The 21,185-nt window shown below is 36.3% G+C and overlaps 5 protein-coding genes across 19 annotated transcripts in view; 1 reads left to right on the top strand and 4 right to left on the bottom strand.

The window, feature by feature from the left end:
* LOC126585329 (TMV resistance protein N-like) overlaps window positions 1–21,185 on the bottom strand; it is a 71,959-nt gene that overhangs the window by 20,146 nt on the left and 30,628 nt on the right. The gene's annotated exons all lie outside the window — the stretch shown is intronic.
* LOC126585319 (disease resistance protein RPV1-like) overlaps window positions 1–21,185 on the bottom strand; it is a 66,403-nt gene that overhangs the window by 22,779 nt on the left and 22,439 nt on the right. The gene's annotated exons all lie outside the window — the stretch shown is intronic.
* The window catches only part of LOC126585325 (protein HIGH CHLOROPHYLL FLUORESCENCE PHENOTYPE 244, chloroplastic-like), a 93,033-nt gene that overhangs the window by 56,855 nt on the left and 14,993 nt on the right, over window positions 1–21,185 (top strand). The window lies entirely within an intron of this gene.
* On the bottom strand, window positions 376–2,679 carry LOC126585327 (disease resistance-like protein DSC1). Its single transcript, XM_050249719.1, has 3 exons — window positions 2,033–2,679; window positions 1,561–1,832; window positions 376–1,465 (listed from the first exon to the last, which is right to left on the bottom strand). Exons 1-3 carry the CDS (start codon window positions 2,106–2,108, stop codon window positions 482–484), a joined length of 1,332 nt encoding a protein of 443 aa, XP_050105676.1. The 5' UTR covers window positions 2,109–2,679; the 3' UTR covers window positions 376–481.
* On the bottom strand, window positions 2,926–7,813 carry LOC126585316 (disease resistance protein RPV1-like). The gene is made up of 5 exons (XM_050249708.1): window positions 7,737–7,813; window positions 6,893–7,395; window positions 5,702–6,797; window positions 5,226–5,531; window positions 2,926–5,132 (listed from the first exon to the last, which is right to left on the bottom strand). The coding sequence occupies exons 2-5, from the start codon at window positions 7,390–7,392 to the stop codon at window positions 3,126–3,128; spliced, it is 3,909 nt and encodes a 1,302-aa protein (XP_050105665.1). The 5' UTR covers window positions 7,393–7,395; window positions 7,737–7,813; the 3' UTR covers window positions 2,926–3,125.

Raw genomic sequence — 21,185 nt, 5'->3', positions numbered from 1 at the left:
CACAACTTCCACTTGCTTCAGACTCGTCATGTCCCGTATCTTCTTCTACTTTTACTTTCCATAATCATGACATCAGTTTTAATTTCTCGGCATCTTCGGCATACAACAGGCTGATACCACACTTCACCTTCACATGGGAAGTGGGTTGGCCGGAAATAATCACTGGCCAGAAATGAACAGAGGCCTCCCTAACAAGTTTGCGAAAATCAGCGGAGTATTACCATCTTCTTCAAGTTCAAAGGCATTGTAGGTCACAAACATGTGATGTGGATTGAAATTGGAGTCGTACCATCCTAAATAGAAAGGACACCCGATCATTTCATGACTTTCACCATTCTTAGTTATGAATTTGTTACTTGTACTTCCAAAGATATACCACTGCGACTGAGGTTTGGTACTTCCAAAGATATCAAACTGACAGTGCCGAAAGGTAATTCTTTGAGTTTCTGACAGGCATAAAAGTTGAGAGTTACAAGATTTTTTAAATTGTAGATGCTGCTTGGGACAACCTCAAAGTTCCCGCAAAGATGGGATCTAATGTTTGAAGCCCAATTAGATTATCAATCGAACAAGGAAGCTTTTTAACCGCAGTCCCTTTGAAACAAAGAAACTCCAGATGTTCCATTGGCTCCAATATTTCTGGGAAGTATTCGAATCTAGAGCAACCAGAGAGATCAAGTCCCTCAAGACATTTCAACTTACAAATGCTCGTTGGGAGACTTTCAAGCCTTTTGCAACCTTTTAATTGAAATGTTTTGAGAACAGGGAGAAATTCGATTGTTGAGTGTAGCTCTTTAATAGCTGTTTCTTCCGAACTAAGAAACTCCAAATGTTCCTTTGGATCCAAGATGACTGGGAAGTATTTAAATCTAGAGCAACCAGTGAGATCGAGTTCCTTAAGAGAATTCAACTTGCAAATGCCAATTGGGAGACTCCCAAGCTTTTGGCAATCCTTTAGTTTAACTGTAGTGAGACTAAAGAGGTGCGCCATTGATGATACAGGCAATAATTTTGTTGATGTCCTAGCCAAATCTAACACACTAATATCCTTGGGAAGCTCGGAAAACTCGCCAAGAGATAAGCAGTGATCTAGACTAAAAGTACCAGAGACTTTCAGATTACAAGTGCTGCTTGGAAGTTTCTCAAGTTCTTTACAATCCTCAATATTAAACTCAGAAATTCTTTCATTAGACCAAACTGATAATGGCAACTCCTTTATACCAGAGCTTTGTAAACTTAAGAATTCGATATTGCCTGGCATCTCTAGGAGATAATTGAGACTCTTGCACCATCCAAGTTGAACATAAGTAAGCTTGTCTAGAAATTGAAAATACGAAGGAATTTCAACCAAACTTGTACAACCAAAAAGATTTAGATACTCAATCTTCAAACACTGAGAGAGATTTGGAATTTCAGTCAAATTGCTAGAGTAACTAAGATCAAGCACTTTTAAGCTCATAAGATTCTGTTACAAATGAAAGAGAAATAGTAAGAATTAATACTTTAGATTGAACAACATTCTGCCCTGCATGTTATAAGAAGTAAAATAAGCATATGTACCTGGCCTTTCTTCCAAAGTTGATCAACTAGGATGTGGGGCATTCGAAGCTCAACAAGATTTTTTAGAGAAAATTTTGACGGCAAAGATTTGAAAGGAAATCCACAGCAGTAAAGATAACAAAGAGAATTGGGAAGATCTAGAGAAAAGTTTAATTGGCCACAGCTAGAATTATCAACATTTAGGAACTTCGGTTGATTCATTTTTTTGAAATCTGCATGATTCAAGTGTTGTTCTTCAATCTCAGATATGTTAAAGAAAACGGCTTCAACAGCTGAAGTTCCTTGTCAATCAAGAGCAAATTATAAATTTGAATACAATACACAACAAAAGTTAACCAGAATTACATTTATAAGAATTTAACTTATTATAAATGAGTTTCTAATAGAAAGTTAATGACATTCTGTAAAGTTAATGCATTTGGCTTATACCATATTATCTTTCAATACATGATAGACATCCTTAGCATTGAACAACCTCTTACGTTTTCCAGGCTCTTCAACGCATTGTTCACGAACAATTGCCCGACCCATTTCCTGAAGCAAATCATGCATCTCTATGGTTTCCCGGGTTGAATCAATTGATATGAGAGACTTGTCAATGAGAACTCTAAAACTAAGGCGGGTGTCCTCACCTCTGAAACTAATAAACACATCATACTCTCGGGAGGAGAGGGTCTAGATAAAGGAGGAGAAGAAGAAGATGAAGCCATATCTCCCTATCCACAACCTGCACACCTACAAGTCAAAACATGCAAATTGGCTGTATATGAATAAGAAATGAGTGATCTTTCGACAGATAATTTATGCAACAGAAAAAGTCAGTTGGATTACCTCCGGAGTCCAGACCAAGATAGAAGTTGCCAAATATTACGACCAAAACAACCTAATTAAGAAGGCGTTGCACTGATCACGACGAAATTAAGCATGAGAGCTAGAAAGCAGTTGCAGAGATCCCTTTATGTTTTAACAATTGTAGTGACTATTTGCACAAGAACAATGTAGGAAAATCACCAGACGTTAACAACCAAAAAAGTTAAACTTAAAACTAAAATTAAAAAAATAGAAACTTCCAAGGAATTCAAGCCATGCAACTCTGACTATCTGGTGGCAACTCAACAAAACTGCACAAATTTAAAATTATCATGACAACATAACGAGGCCCTTTCGCACGGTTTTCGAACATTTTGCTCTTTGTTTTTCTCTTCGCAAAATTCTCAGTCTTCCAGCTTGACGTGTGCTCTATAGAAGACCATACTTTTTCAATGGAGAAAAAAAAAATTCCAATTTATACGCTATTTGGTAGTTCAACTAATTTCATGAAATGTTTGAGGTAGAATACGTACCTTAAATCGTATTACAATCAAATTTCGGACGGGAATGATTTGTTTTATTTCTTTCGGTACATGGGAGAGCAGAAAGCACAAAACAAGAAAGACTACCACAGTTTTTAAATTAGACTACCAAGTCTACAATAGTTTTTTCTCTACAATCGAGCATAGTTGATCTTGCACCTCGAGTTTTGTTCCCTTTCGGGTACTGGTCATCCCCTTGTTTCTTACAAGAACTCAAAGTATCACTTCCGCTTGCTTAGTATCTTCAGCATACAACAGGCGGACTCCACACCTTTTTACCTTCACTGTGTATGAGTTAAGCGGTCTGTCATGATGATCTTTGGGGTAGAACTCAACAGATGCCTCAGTGACACCATTGTGAAGAGCAGTAGAGCATTGTGCTCCCCCCACAAGGTCAAATGTATTATACCACACAAACACGTGGTCCGAATTGAAATTGTAGCCGTTGCTTTCTTCACCTTGGGTTTCACCCCACAGTCGATCACACAAACGACAGCTAAATTCATGGCTTTTACCACTATTCCCTTTGAGTGTGGATTTACATCCGAACTCCAATCCTTGTTCAACATTATAGTTGTCAAATTCAACAAGAAGAGAGAAAACGAAGCCCAAGAAGTCTGACCCAAAACAATTTGGAGGAAGACGGATATTTATCGAAGATCCCTCATTTTGAGCTCCGGACCAATTAGGAATTTCATTTCCTGGACATACAATGGTAACTAAAGAATTTCCATCCAACGATTCCGCATTGTGTGACGCCGCCATTCGCAAAATTCGAAGATGTGCGTCGTCCATTATGCTGTTCCGCGCATTCTCATCCAATTTCAAGCAACCAGAAAATATAAGTTTCTCGGGGATCCTTCCATAAACTCCATGTTCATAATCATCACGACCTTGTACAAGTTGAGTCCTTAAACTTGACACTTTCTCCAGAGAAGTGCAACCATGTGCTTCCAGCCAACGTACCCCTGGGAGCTCGGGTAAAGATCGAAGGCTTTTGCAATTATTTAACAACAGGCAAGACAGCCGAGAAGCTTGTTTGATGCTTGCTGGTATCCACTTAACCATGGTTCCTCTTAGATCTAATCCTCGTAATGAGGTTAAGCAAACGAGGCGATCAGGGATTTCTAATATACCGGAATAACTGAGAGTTGCTTCTTCCAAATCGTTCAAGCCAAATGAGGATGAAGGCAATTTTATAAGTTTAGAACAGCCATCAAAACTGAGAGTTCTAAGACAGTTTAAATTGTACATGCTGCTTGGGACAAACTCAAGCTTCTTGCACAGACGGAGATCTAATGTTTCAAGCCCAATTAAATTTTCGATTGATGAGGGCAGCTCTTTAACTGCTGTCCTTAAACTAAGAAACTCTAGACGTTCCATAGGCTCCAAGATTTCAGGGAAACAGTTGAATCTACAGCACTCTTTCAGGTTAAGCTTCCAAAGGGATTTCAACTTACAAATGCTCTTCGGGAGACTCATGAATCTTTGGCAATTTTTCAAGTCAATGATTAGGAGATGAGAGAGAAATTCGATTGATGAAGGTAGCTCTTTAACTGCTGTTCCCTTTAATGAAAGAAACTTCAGATGTTCCATAGGCTCCAAAATTTCTGGGAAGCATTCAAATTTAGAGCAACCAGTGAGATCAAGTACCTCAAGACATTTCAACTTACATATGCTCGTAGGGAGACTGACGAGACTTTTGCAATCTTTCAGTCCAATTTCAGTAAGACCAAAGAGACACTCAATTGATGAAGGCAATGTTTCTATTGCTGTCCCATTCAAAAATAACTCTTGTATATCCCTAGGAAGCTCCCAAACCTTGCGAAGTGATGAGCAGCCCTCTATACTAAACCGAAAGGGGAATTTCAGCTTGCAACTGCAGCTTGGAAGATTCTCAAGATCTTTACAAAATTCGATATCTAGGTGAGAAAGATTTTCGTTTGACCAAACTGATGAAGGCAATTCCTTTATTGCAGTCTCTGACAAATATAAGGTTTTAATGCTGATTGGCAACTCCGGAAGATATTTGAGATTCGAGCATCCTCTGAGCCCAAGAAAACTAAGTTTGTCAAGATATTGAAAATACGAAGGAATTTCAACCAAACTTTTACAGCAACCAAGATTTATATGTTCAATTTTTCGACTCAGGGAGAGATCTGGAATTTCAGTCAGGCGTTTGGAGAAGCTAAAATCAATCACTTTTAAATTCGCAAGTTTCTGTAGAAAGAAAAGAGGAATGACAAGAATGCATAACAAAGCCAGATAATTCCACACTAAGTTTTTGACAAGAACTAAAATAAGAATATATACCTGGCCTTTACTCCAAAGCTGTTCGACTTGACTGTGGGCCATTTGAATGTTAACGAGATTCTGAGGAGAAAATTTTGATGGAAAATATTTCAAAGGGTATCCCTCCCGGTGAAGATAACTAAGCGTATCGGGAAGAGACTGAAGACCTTCAGGAAGGTACAATTTGCTGCACTTATTGTCCAAGCTAGAAGAATCATAGATCTCCAGCACTCTCAGATTATACATCTTTTTGAAGGCTGCGGCATTCAAGTGTAGCTCTTTAATCTTAGACATATTAAAGAATATGCATTCAACTGTTGCAGTTCCCTGACAAACAAAAGACCAGAAGTATAAACGAGGATGCAGTAGACAACAAAATATTCTGATTTTTTTTTAATCATAAATGAGTACTTCTTGGTGTCTTTCATAGAATTCAAGATTTTTTTTCTTTTCTTTTTTTTTTATAGAAAAAGAAAATGAATGCATTTGGCTCTTACTGTATTATTCTTCAATACATGAGAGACATCCTCCATAATGAATAACCTACTGCGTTTTCCAGGCTCCTCAATACACTGCTCACGAACCATTTCCAGTCCCATTTCTTGTAGTAAATCATGCATTTCTAGGCAGTTCATTGAAATTGAAATGAGAGACTTATCAATGAGAACTTTAATACCTCCTGCAAAGAAACCACGAATATCTAACATTTCTTTTGCAAGACGTATATCCATCCCTTTGTAAAAACATGCTATATCAAGAAATATCTCCTTTGCATTTTTTTCTAATCCATCGTAACTTAGTCTCAACACATTCTGAATTTTACGGTTGGGAAACTTTTTCAACTCGTTCAATTGATCTTCCCAGTCTTGTTTGCTCTCGCAGTGAAGGAATAAGGAGCCCAAAATTATAAGAGCTAGTGGTATGCCTCCGGCATAATCGACCACCATTCTTGACAACTCTGTATAATATGACCCCATAGAGTCATTTTTGAAAGCGTGCAAATGAAAGAGCTGAAGAGCTTCATCACACCTTAATCCCTCAACCTTGAATATCTTGTCAGCATCAGCCATTTTCTTAAGTAGTCGTCTGTCTCTAGTTGTTATAATGATTCGACTTCCGCAACCAAACTGAATATCATCACCAACTAGAAGTTCCAATTGGCTTGAATCATTCACATCGTCAAGAACAATGAGTACCTTTGTACGGCTGAGCCTTTCTCGAACAAAACTTCGTCCTATAGATGGAGTGTCAATATTTAGATCTTTTTCGTTTAGTATCTCACGAAGAAGTACATTCCGCAAGTGCTTTAGTCCATGTCTTTCTGACTCCTCCCTCACATTTGGAAGAAAACATGAAGCCTCAAATTTAGAAGTGAGTCGGTGAAAAACAGCTTCAGCAAGGGTGGTCTTGCCAATACCACCCATTCCCCAAATACCCACAGTGCAAACATCTGGTGAATCAATGCATAATAATGATTCAATTTGCTCAATTTGGATTTCAATTCCGACCAGGCCCTTTAAGTTGCTTGACGATTTGTGATTCAATTTGCTCAAAACATCTTGGGCAACTTTCTCAACAAAATCGGCCTCTGTCCTGGAAAATATGATTGTGCAGCACAAACAGTATGTATTTAGTATGCCTTAACAATTATTGTAGTAGAAATTGATACAAGTTAGATAGTTAGTTACCCTGCTTTGTTTGAGGCATCAAACCCAGAGATATCGGCTGCATCCGTCAAAGCAGCCCTCCACTTGAGCACCTTGTCCATACTGTCCTTGAAACGTTGTTCAAGTTGAGCAAATGCATCTCCATAACTCCCCTGCTGTTTTCGTACATGGGATGGATCTATGCCGTAAAAAATGGGTACAACAATCTGTCCGTATCTATCCTTGCATTCTAGTATATGCGCAAGTTCCTCCAAACACCATGTGGAAGAAGCATAGTTTTTCGAGAAAATGACGACCGAAAGCTTTGATTTTTCAATTGCTTCTAGAAGGTTAGGTGCAATTTTATCCCCACTCTCAAGCTTGTAATCAATGTAGGTCTCAATTTTCTTCCGAACTAAAGCGGAATAGAGATGGCTGGTGAAAGTATCGCGGGTGTCAACACCTCTGAAACTAAGAAACACATCATATTTTTCTTGACAGACGGTATCCGAAGCAGAAGAAGAATCAGCCATATCATTCATAAACTGCAAACCCACAAGTCAAAGCATCATACTTTCACCATAACCAAGCTCATTTTTGCCAAATTCATACATAATACATATTGATTTTACCATTTTTTCTTTTCAATAACCGAAATAAATTACAACGAAGATCCTCTCCGGATCTTAAACCAGAAATTTACCATCTTTTTTACTATATTAAAGATAAGATTGTGTTGTCATAGAGAACTGTCGGAGCGTAAATAAAAAGTTAAAAATTGCAGAGAGATTAAATGCTAAGTAAGAAACAAATGTAATTAAGGAAGGATGAACTGCACCTCAGCCTCAGGAAATTATTAACAAGTTGAAAGTTGCAGAGGGATTACCTTAATTTCCACTTTCCGGGAAGAGGAAATGTATGCAGAGATTTGACCAAACTTGGAACCAAATGTCTTGTATGGCTTGCTCACCCATTCTACACCAAACAACCCATAACTGGAATGGGACGGGTCGGGCGGGTCGGGTCGTGTCCCAACTAAAATGATATAGTGAAAAGAGTTTTGTTTTTGTTTTTTTAGAAGAGACAATATTATCTACGGAAATGGTGATCTTAATCTTATAATGAGTTAGTAATAATATAATTCAAATTAAATTTAATTAAAGTAAGATCTTTTTTATTTACAAATGAAGTTGTATTTTAAATTATAATACTAAATGGTATAGTGATAAGAGTTGCCACATGTAGCCAAACTCCATCCTCGTCATCATGCATCACCATCACGACTTAATTACGTCGTCATTCAAAGTTTGGAAGCCCCCTCCACTCAGAGATTTGAGGGCTCCAAGAAATTCTAATTTAGTATTTCTTATCAACTTTATAATTTATTTTTTACTCTAATTGTTTTCTTGGCCTATATTTGTTATTTTGGAAGTAGTTTCCGAAATATGATGTGTAATGGCTCATTTGGTAAGTGTTTTTAAATGACTGAAAGCGTTTATAGAGAAAAAAAAATTTGGATTCCAAAAACACTAGTTATGTGCTTCTTGCTAGAAGCATTTCAAATGCTTTTCCAGAATTAATTTGTATTTTTACTAAAGTTTGGTTTCAAAATCATTTTATTTAAAAGCGTTTTCAATTGTTTAAAAACTTTTGTCAAACGAGCCCTAAATAACTTCCACCCACACAAAAAAAAGGGAATGTCTAGAAAAAATCACGATTTGTTGCTTATCTCTTTCAATCCCCCCAAAATGCTAAGATTAGGAGGTGTTAATTCCTTTCATGGCCAATCCCTTGTAATCCCCCACAAATGAGAAATTATTTGTCTCCAGCCCTCGATCTTCCCTCATACCTTGAATTATATGAATTATGTGATTCAACCGATTCCAATGTATCATACACACGAAACGAGTGATAAGAAGAGTTTACATTTTATATGATGAAAATTTGGACAACATGCATACTAGATATCTAACAGGGAACAAGGATCCTCTCCGGATCCTCTTTATGGGGATCCAGGGGATCAATCAATCTTGTACGATGATCCTCTGGAACCCCACAAAGAGGATCCGGAGGGGATCCTTGTTCTCTAATAGGGAATCGATATCTGGAAATAATGTGTTTCTTGTTGGAAACACTTCAAATGCTTTTCCAGAATTAACTTGTATTTTTACTATGGTTTGGTTCCAAAAATATTTTATCTAAAAGAACTTTTAGTGTTTAAAAGCATTTGTGACACATCCCGATCCGGAATGTCGACTAGGACTCCGAATCGAGCTGTGCTGGCCGACACCTGGAAGGTGACGAAGCCATAAAGTATGATGATGTGGAAAAATTGTGAATAAATTTAAACCTAAGAGTGCCTAAATACCAGAGTGCATTGGTGAACGGGTATGAACCCACTTCACATGTGACGTTAGAGCATAAGTAAGTACAGAAGAGTGAATTAAGAATCGTACCCTCAAAATAATCTCCAATACTCAGAATCGCCACGAATCTTCTACGATAAGAAAGCTCAGCTAATAAAACCTAGAGGGTGATGACAAGACAAGGGTAAGTGGCCCTGTAATAAAATTTTAATAGAAACCATATAAAACATCCTAACCCCTTGCCACGACACTTGTATAATTTCCAAAAAAAATCATAAATATATTGAAGGAAATCTTTTGGGAAAACATGTTCATTTGAGCAACATCATATAGCATGCAATTAACAATTAAAGGCGGAATCATGCTTGTATGTACTCAAAAACAAAACATGACCATGAAATTCAAAGCCTAGTAGATTGGTGAACCAATAATCAACTCAAAAACAAAGTGAGTTGAAATTTACCTTTGTAGATTCCTCTTTGCATAAGCAAAGGCTAATCACCCAAAGAGATAGGGCCTTCATTCCTTGCTTCTTAGATCCATGGATTTGGATGGAAGAATAGGTTCTCCAAGTTCCCAAAATTGAGAACCTCTAAGTCTCTACACCAAGGAGAGATTGGATGATGAATGAGTGACCTTGGAGGATTAGATGACTAGCTAATCACCTCCAAGGTGTTGGCCTCTTTAGAGAGAAAATGGAGAGACAATTCTCACCCATTTTCCCCAAAAATAAACCCTTATTTCCCTTAATGAATATTTGGCTATAAAGTCATTTATATAGTCACTTCTTTAAGTGACCTAAATAACCAAAATCCTAATTCATTCCTTATGGCCGGCCATTTAGGGATTTTTGGGCTTTTGGGCTTTAATGAATCTTTATTCATTAAATTGTCATACAACTTAAGTTAATGGGCTTGACGTTCGAAGCCCATTGGGCCTTAAGGTCCAAAACTATCCCGTGGTCTTTAACGAACTTATTCGTTTGATTAATTAACATATTAATTAATCCTTGCCATAAATAATTAAACCATTCAATTAATCTTACTCATTTCATTTATTTCGTCCATCTCTACCTTACACGGTGTACGATCCATTAGGTTCCTTTTAGCGAGGTAGTGGGCGATTAAAACCATTTTACATCGATTGTGAATTGAAACTATTTTCAATTCTCCCTTTAGTGATTACACACGTTTAGGGCTTCCACAAACCATGAGTGACACCTAGCCGTATGTCATGGTTACCCAAGCTAATCAGAAGAGGTGGAGAACCTATTCAGTCTGGGATTACAAATGCAATACGGTCATTCTCTAATCTAATACTCTTGACCACATTGTTTGGTTTGATAGTTTATTTTCTCATGTCTACTATCCAATGTGTGTCTTGTGCTTATATGATTACCTTGAATGTGATTAGGAACGCATTCCCAAATCTCATTCATACTCTGGCCAGAGATTCAAATCATATCAGAGAGTATTCTCCTTCAAACGGTTTGAAGGTTAGAGATCCCTTGTTGCGCATTCACTTGTCTCCATAGCTAAGCGGCTTGACCCCAACGATGTCGTGGACACCCTCCTGGTGGGATGACTTTGACATAATCAAAGATCAAGGTCTTAACCACAAGACAACTGTGATGCCTCAGGTCAAAGGACTACTTTGCATTATCCCAACCATGAGTTCTCATGTGACATGGAATATGAGAACTCTTCGTTGATCGCGTTCAGTGAACTCATTCTCTATTGAGCACCTACCGTACTTGTCTTGATGTCACACACACCAATGACTAGAGACTAATCACTCTCCCTGAGAGAAGACATAGTACGTACCGATCTTGACGGACTGTCAATGCCCAATTGGCAATCCTATGATCAGGAACGTTTAGGATGTGTCTACGAAAGAATGGTCTCAAGAATCTAACTTCATTAGATTACATTCTCCCAATCACAAATTCCTTGGACTTTATTGTTTAAGCATATAACATTTATATGAGACGGCTCAAACAATAATGTATGCCCTTTATATGTAAAACTAGATTAGTTTAACATGTGAAATGTCCGTAAAGTATCATCACATGATTGGCTTTAGGGCACATTTCCAACAATCTCCCACTTGCACTAGAGCCAATCAGCTTGGTCATCTTGATGATACCTCTTATGTAGTCATTTCATAAATGGCTGAATAGTAGGCCTAGACAGTGGATATCTATATGTGTTATCCATAGAAGCAACCTTGAGAATAACGACGTCACCATTATACATGATTCTCAATCATGTGGTTCAGTCTCTCATTTGTGTTCGGATCTTGATGAGACCTTGATTCCCAGGCTTGAGCTATCGCCCCATTAGTGTCATACACTTTCTGGTTGGAACCGAATAGAGAGTTCATAAATGAACTTTCCCATCCAAACAACATTGTTGTAAACTTCTGTATGGCAATATATCTTGCATTCATAATGGAACACACTAAAGTCATTACTTTAATGTTTCCATCCAAATATCTCTTTAGTCATAATAAAGAGATATTCGTTTATCTCTTCATTCATAATGAAGAAACATCCAATGATGGATTAGATTCATAATCTAATACATTTACGCTTCCATTACGTTACTCTAATTCTTCCTCATTCTTTGAGGAATTTATCCTTTAGTATTTCTTAAATACTTAAGGACTCACTTGACAGTTGCCATGGTTCTGATCCTGGGCTTGCACTGATATCATCTTGTACCGTTCTAGGTACAACTCATATCAATGTTTTTCATACAATATGAAATACATAAATCACCTTTCTGCATATGCATAAAGGATTCTATTTACGCATTATTTCTTTGGGAGTCAAAGGGGCACGTTCCCTTTGAGAAGGGCAACTTGCTAGTCTCACTAGAATCGTCCTTCTATTGAAGTTTATCATCATATGAGAAACTTCCTAGCATCCATTGTCTATTATTAGGGATTGATATAATCCAATTATATCATGAAATATATCATTATAGATTTCCATCCCATGTATATAGACTATGTCTCCCATATACATTCTATCGTTTATAGAATGCTTAAAGTCATAACTTTAACGAAGAAGCTTTCTTTTCATTTCCAAAATTAATATATCATATATATTTAAATTTTTTAGGAACATGATTAACTCCCACTAATCTTTTGTAAACCTAGTAAACAAAAGATTCATTTACATCTTTATGAGAAATCAAACGATTTGATCCTTTTTCTCATAAAATGCAAATAGCTCCCACTAACTTGCTAAGATCCATGATGGATGGATCTCTACAACTTACATGTCTTGTGATTCATAGTTTTAGACATATATTATCAAGACTATCTTAATAATGGTTTCGGAAACCCATATTATGTCAAAACATTGAATCACCATTTAGTTGTAGCTAGCAATCTTCGAATTTATTGAAACTAAGACTACGTCAAAAATGGTTCCTTTATATGTTAACCATTCTATTTGATTGTAGTCACCTTAAGCTACCAATTAGCTTTTAAGGTTTCATTATTTCGAGTCAAATGGTACTTTACCATTTCCTTGAGTATATATCGTATATGCACTCAATGTAGTCATAAGGATTTTCATTCTTATTTCTTTCGAATTAAGAGGTGCAACTCTATGACATAGTCATAAAGTTCAAAACCATTCAACTGAGACGGTTTATAAATCCTTATCAACTACCTTGGAGCTTGTGGTATAGGAACTAGGTTGTTATATTTGTTGATTACTATCTTGTCTCTCAAAGAACCCATTCTTCGAGTTCTATCTCTCGTTCATTTGCTTTTAGGCAAATCACATTGTAGAATTACAATGAACTACCCAACAAAACAACATTTGTTAGTTGGTTTATAGAAGCGATATCCAAAAGTTATTTTAAGGATATCCTACAAGATTGTTATCAAACAAATATTGCTTATTAGCACACAACCCCAAATCTTTAACATGCTTAAGATTTGTCTTTCTTTCCAACTACATCTTATGGAGTCATGAAAATATTGGAAGATCTTCTCATTGACAATCATATTGTTTTTAGAAGTATATATCCTATATATGGGTAATAGATAACATCTAACGAACTAAAACTTATTCGAGTTCGTTCTTCTCCTAATGGAGAAATACATTATCTTATGATGCTTATTTCCTTGATATCTTTCAAGGAAACTCATCTAAAGTGTTACCTTTCCTTGGATCAAATCTAAGGAGGTAAATACTTTAGATGTCTTACTCATCAACATACATTACTTGAATTCTTTGAAACATTTTGCAAAGTATTCGGACTTGTGTTTATTCAAAATAAACTATAGTCCAACCGAGAGTGATCTTCGGTGAATGTTATTCAACATGAGTAATATTATGTTTGTGGACAAGTGCCACTAACATTTAAGTGAATTAACCTCAACAACTTTGTGATTCTTTCTTCTTTCCAAAAGAATAAAGATTCGAACATTTCGCCTCTATACAATTTTAACAAGAAGGTATTGGATCCGGATCTAACGATCCAAAGCGTCCATTTTTCACCAACTCATAACTTATGTTTTTAGAGGTATCACAACTTTAGTTGAGATTAGTCACTACCTTGCAACCTTTTGGGTTTTAAGCATCATTATTTTCTAAACAGTTAACACCACCATATTATCTCTACTATAGAGATAATTAATTAGATTACCATAATCTAATCATTGATTAATAAAGAACATTGTTTTGTCAAACAAAACATTTATCCATTTCACATAGTGACTGAATTTAGTTCCTTAAAATTGGAATACAAAGACAATCTATGTTTTTCCAATTTCTTTGGTAGTTCATATGAGGAAGTAAGTACCATCTGCTTTCACAGAGATCTACATTTGATTCACGTTTCCGAATGTGAAGCACTTTCTCTTCTCTCATTAATCTTCTACTTCTTATTAGCCACATTTTTACAACGATTGTAAAACATAGTTACTAATACGGAATCATGCATTCAAGTAGAAGAACAAACTGTTTTGAACTTTTCAAGAACAATTTACAACACCTTCGAAAGGTGTGTCCTTGACACTTGCAAGACATTTCTTGCAAATACCCCTTCCAATGTCCATCCTTTCATAAAGAAAGTTTGTTCCCTTGGAGTTATTTATCTTCTTTATTTGACTTTCACCTTTGACTACATTAGTCATTGTCCCTAAACTCCCACTATCTCTCTTGAAACCTTTTTTCAATTGTGTTATACACATCAAACATTTTGGAGAGAGTGTGGTTTTTGTTCACTACATAGTTTACAATAAACTTAGTGAACCATTAGGATAGGGAAACAAAGGTGAAGTCCTTGCCTAGTTTCCGTCTCGTTAAGTGGTTTATCACTTCAACACTTAATGATTCAAAATCATCATAAATCCATGTTAATGGACTATTTTTGTCAACCAACCATTATGTTCTAAACATAATTACAAACCTTCAAGAGTTGTACAAGGCAACTCTCATTTCTTCATACAACAATTGTAAATGAAGAATCATGGCACATTTAAGTGTTCATGGCTTTGTGCTTTCTTCTCAAGTTCCTTGTTCATTTAACAAAGAAACAAGCACTAAGTGTTTGCATTGACTAAGGGTTGTTCAAAGCAACTCCTATTTCTTCATACAACAATTTGTAATTGAAGAATTATGACATTAAAAGTGTTGTCCTCTTTATGATAGACCTTTTCTAACATATTCTTCTAATGATACATTATCAATAGGAAGATTGTGAGGATGAGACTACTTAGATACATATGCAATCCTTTTAAGACATTCTTTGGGATTGTGGTACCTAAGTCCGTAAACTAAACGTTCGGTTTTGTCAAGTGTTGGATAGCGTTTGCAAATATATTGGTAATCAAATACATAACGAATATAAATTGATTGATTTTAAGCCATTTGATTTGGGTCTTTAAATCAAATAGCACCACCCACTATTTTTGGCAAATTCCATATCCCTCATAGGAATTCGAGAGTTTTGGATGAAACTCCTAGTAGGTTATGGGAGGCTCACTATTACCAAGCCCACCTCACGATGATACGATGTATGGCTAGCAACAATAATAATGAGAGAGTACGCTTACTCATTTGCAACTAATGCAAGTACCCATCTTATTTGGCCTCTAGAGAATGTCACCTCACAATGATATGATGTTGGCTCCATTTCACTTAGTTAAGTTCTTCCCACCATGCTTAGTGTGTGAAGGGGTTCAAGAATAGCCTCACGATGATACGATGTATAGCTATCCTCGTTGCCTACACTCACCTCATCATATGTATATGGATTCCTCCTGAGTATAAGCATGCACTTTGTACTCCCCCATGATAGGGTGAAGCCGGTGTACAAGTCATAAACGATTGGATCCCACCACGGTGGAAGGCCACGAAGAGATATTCTAAACATCTCTCGCTTATCAACTTAATATTGGTTTGGTTGAGGGTTTTAGGTCTCATCACATATAAACATACATTTTAATCTCTATTAAAACTATTTTGGTCCTATTACAACTATTGGTCCATCCCTTTGTTTTAGTTGTACATAATACTCCCACTATGCTTTTAAAACGATTTTTAAAGCAAGAGTATATGATACTACTAACATAAACTTTGCATTCATTTGATGGACTACATAGTTGCCTTAGGGCCTAAGGATGATTATGAACCTTTATTTAGATTCAACACGAGCCTTGTGTTGAACCTCGGTCTAGGAATGAAGATTGATTTTAGTTACGCGTTTAATCACATTAAGGCGTGTTGTCTTATGGGCGTTGGACCCAACTACTTCATTTTCATGCATATTGTATAAAGCAAGAAAGAAGTACTTCAAAGTAAAGGTGAGCTTATGCTCATTACAACATTTGCATATAACAAATTACTTTAAAGTAAAGAAGAGCTTAAGCCCTTTTACAACATTTGATCAAATCAAATTACAACCAAAATTTAATCTACACATTCCCATGGTTCAAACAAATTTGAAACGCCTTTCACATAGCTCAATTATATTAGGCTTAGGTTCATAATCACCCTTTAATTAATTAACACTTTAACTAATTAATTGAATGCAACATTTTCATTTGGTTTTTGTATCCATAAGATTGATTTAAATGGAGCTAAACAAAATGAAAATCCAATTCTCATTTAAAGAGACAAAACAATTTTGTTCTCATCCTATTTGGGCCATCTTGCAATTAACCTCAACTTTTGGGCCATATTGCAAATACAAAAACTTTTGGGGTCACTTTGTATAATACACAAAAGTCACAACTTCATGTAAATACAACTAGAACCCAAACTTTAATCAATGCAAAAACTTCATTAAAGGAACAAAACAATTTGTCCTTTAGCGTTTTTGGACCTAAACGTAAAAACGTAAACTTTTGGGCCAAAGTGCAAATACACAAAAGTATCAAAACTTTATGTAATTGCATAAAAGCCCCAAAAGTACTCCCTTTGAGGGAGTGGCTGGTTTTAGGGAGGGATAAGGTTGGTGTGTGTGTTGATTTGTGAGTTTTGTCAAAAACATGCAAGTGTATGTAAGATAAGATATGTTTTTGAAATAATTCAAACACAATTATTTCAATCATCATTTATACAAATATTTAACACTTTAAATACATAATAAATCATTTAAAAACATATCACATATACTTTATGAAATAATTCAAAACTTTGAATCAATACACCAAACCTTTTTGTTCTTGGCAAGAACATCAAGAACAATGAAGAACATCCATGAAAAACCCAAATTTTTCCATGAACTTTTTCCACCCAAAAACATTCCAAAACCATTCTTACTTAAGGGAAATAACATCTAACCAAACTAGGGTACTTAGGGGTTCCAAAGAACACATTAAAACACTTTTAACAAGTCAAACAAGAACCCAAAAATTCACCCTTTGATTTTGGCCGAATTTTCCCAAAAGCATGGCACCAAATTTTAGCTCCAATATTCATGCTCATATGAACAACATCTACAACATTTGAGATAGCAAATTTTCCAACAAAATTTACTTTCAAAGAAGCAAGAATAAAGCTTGTAACAATTACAACTTTTAGATCACAAACTTATGAACTACAAAACACAAAAGGATTCACCAACTACTAGACCTAGGCTCTGATACCACTTGAAGGAAATCTTTTGGGAAAACATGTTCATTTGAGCAACATCATATAGCATGCAATTAACAATTAAAGGCGGAATCATGCTTATATGTACTCAAAAACAAAACATGACCATGAAATTCAAAGCCTAGTAGATTGGTGAACCAATAATCAACTCAAAAACAAAGTGAGTTGAAATTTACCTTTGTAGATTCCTCTTTGCATAAGCAAAGGCTAATCACCCAAAGAGATAGGGCCTTCATTCCTTGCTTCTTAGATCCATGGATTTGGATGGAAGAATAGGTTCTCCAAGTTCCCAAAATTGAGAACCTCTAAGTCTCTACACCAAGGAGAGATTGGATGATGAATGAGTGACCTTGGAGGATTAGATGACTAGCTAATCACCTCCAAGGTGTTGGCCTCTTTAGAGAGAAAATGGAGAGACAATTCTCACCCATTTTCCCCAAAAATAAACCCTTATTTCCCTTAATGAATATTTGGCTATAAAGTCATTTATATAGTCACTTCTTTAAGTGACCTAAATAACCAAAATCCTAATTCATTCCTTATGGCCGGCCATTTAGGGATTTTTGGGCTTTTGGGCTTTAATGAATCTTTATTCATTAAATTGTCATACAACTTAAGTTAATGGGCTTGACGTTCGAAGCCCATTGGGCCTTAAGGTCCAAAACTATCCCGTGGTCTTTAACGAACTTATTCGTTTGATTAATTAACATATTAATTAATCCTTGCCATAAATAATTAAACCATTCAATTAATCTTACTCATTTCATTTATTTCGTCCATCTCTACCTTACACGGTGTACGATCCATTAGGTTCCTTTTAGCGAGGTAGTGGGCGATTAAAACCATTTTACATCGATTGTGAATTGAAACTATTTTCAATTCTCCCTTTAGTGATTACACACGTTTAGGGCTTCCACAAACCATGAGTGACACCTAGCCGTATGTCATGGTTACCCAAGCTAATCAGAAGAGGTGGAGAACCTATTCAGTCTGGGATTACAAATGCAATACGGTCATTCTCTAATCTAATACTCTTGACCACATTGTTTGGTTTGATAGTTTATTTTCTCATGTCTACTATCCAATGTGTGTCTTGTGCTTATATGATTACCTTGAATGTGATTAGGAACGCATTCCCAAATCTCATTCATACTCTGGCCAGAGATTCAAATCATATCAGAGAGTATTCTCCTTCAAACGGTTTGAAGGTTAGAGATCCCTTGTTGCGCATTCACTTGTCTCCATAGCTAAGCGGCTTGACCCCAACGATGTCGTGGACACCCTCCTGGTGGGATGACTTTGACATAATCAAAGATCAAGGTCTTAACCACAAGACAACTGTGATGCCTCAGGTCAAAGGACTACTTTGCATTATCCCAACCATGAGTTCTCATGTGACATGGAATATGAGAACTCTTCGTTGATCGCGTTCAGTGAACTCATTCTCTATTGAGCACCTACCGTACTTGTCTTGATGTCACACACACCAATGACTAGAGACTAATCACTCTCCCTGAGAGAAGACATAGTACGTACCGATCTTGACGGACTGTCAATGCCCAATTGGCAATCCTATGATCAGGAACGTTTAGGATGTGTCTACGAAAGAATGGTCTCAAGAATCTAACTTCATTAGATTACATTCTCCCAATCACAAATTCCTTGGACTTTATTGTTTAAGCATATAACATTTATATGAGACGGCTCAAACAATAATGTATGCCCTTTATATGTAAAACTAGATTAGTTTAACATGTGAAATGTCCGTAAAGTATCATCACATGATTGGCTTTAGGGCACATTTCCAACATATATCACAACACTGCATCTCGTCAGCAATATCAAATTTATGTGATTAATAACTCATACTAGTACGCAAGTCGAAGTCACCTATGGTGACTTGTACGACTTACCCATATATCATCACATATACTAGTTCATCACATATTTCATCACATATGCTAGCTCATCACATATTTCATCACATATGCTAGCTCATCAAATATTCATTACATATGCTAGCTCATCACATATTCATCACATATTCATCACATATGCTAGCTCATCACATTTTCATCACGTATGCTAGATCATCACAAATTCATTACATATGCTAGCTCATCACAAATTCATTACATATGCTAGCTCATCACATATTCATCACGTATGCTAGCTCATCACATATTCATTATATATGTTAGCTCATCACATATTCATCACGTATGCTAGCTCATCACATATTCATTACATATGCTAGCTTACAAGTCAGAGTTACCTCTAGTAACCTATACGACTTATCCATATCTCCTCATATATCTGTACGGCTAATTCTATAGCTCATTCTAGCCGGAGTCACCTCTAGTGACCTATACGGCATTACGCCTGCACACGAGTTGGAACCACTGTAGTGGTCTATACGACAGGACTGGGTGTAAATGAATACGCTCAAGTGCTACGATCACGTGAAGAGTCACCTACAAGTCGGAATCACCTATAGTGGTCTATACAATAGGCATGTGCACCTACCTTGAATTCAAGGTGAGCGTTTGGTGCGGAAGGTGAACATTATGTGAAGGAATGTGCCCTGGCCACAGACGGGAGCACTAACACCGCGGTGCAGGTTTATGAGTTTTAAATGCATTTAATACCACATGTACGAGTCATAAGCAACTTGTACGATAATGCCGGAGTTGCCTACTATTGCAATCTGTACGACTGTGTCGGAGTTACTTAAAACATAAATGTAGTCATACCATAACCCCCTCAGTTCAACTAATACCATATACTTACTTGAACTTACCTAAACTTACTTGAACTTACCTGAACTTACCTGTGTGTCATGCGTTCACCTTTGCACTTCAGAGCGTTCACAATAATTATGTGCAAAGAATATACATATGAATATGCCATGATGAAATCTAAACTTAAAACATTTCATAATATTTCCAATTATAAAATACGGTGTACTAACTATTAATCACCAAAACATAAAGTTAAAACGCACATTTTTCACCAATATCCCTCACATTGCTCAATTCCTTAAACAAGGTTATTGTCTCGATTATTTAATCTCATTTCCTATATGGCTGCATCTAACATCTCGTTAGACTGCCTACGTACCCTAAACAGGGATCAAACCATTCATAGTTCACGATAGTGTTTCAAAGCATTCACAGTAATCATAAGCAATAATCAATTTATAAACATTTATGGAATTGTCCATCATATATATATATATATATATATATAATATACGATAGAGAGGAAAAGACTCACTCACCTGAGGTCTGCTTTACGATTCCCTATCATGCATATCGAGACATCACGAACCATCGTTGCCTGTGACCAATTACTAACTCATATCTCAGAGTTTTGATCGATAAAATACACAATTTACATAAAACGCATCCCTACGCAATTCAATTCGAAAGATCTGCATCACGGATTTTCGATCCGTTGCTTCCAAAGATCCACATTATGCTTCTAGAATAACATACTAAAATTTCATTACGATCCAACGGTCGAATTTCCGTCAATTGTCCAAAACTAAGTGACAGTTAACTATTTTATAAAATTACAATCCAATTTGGGAAGATTCATATGTTGGATTCCCGATACGTAAGTTCCTATGATCTTCAAATATTATGCACTATAATGTATTAAAGTTTGGTGACGATCCAACGGTCAGATCGTCGATTCATATTTTGACCTATTCACGTGTCGAAATGAAACTAAGCCCAAATAATTCTCAAAAATTACAAAATTGAAGATCTCAAAGAGTAGAGTAAACTTTTTACATGTGGCCAAGTCCCATTGGGCCTAAAAAGGCTCCAATTTTGCTAAAACC

Source organism: Malus sylvestris, chromosome 10 (genome assembly GCF_916048215.2).
Source record: "Malus sylvestris chromosome 10, drMalSylv7.2, whole genome shotgun sequence".
Lineage (NCBI taxonomy): Eukaryota > Viridiplantae > Streptophyta > Magnoliopsida > Rosales > Rosaceae > Malus > Malus sylvestris.
This window is presented reverse-complemented; position numbering and strand designations above follow the sequence as displayed.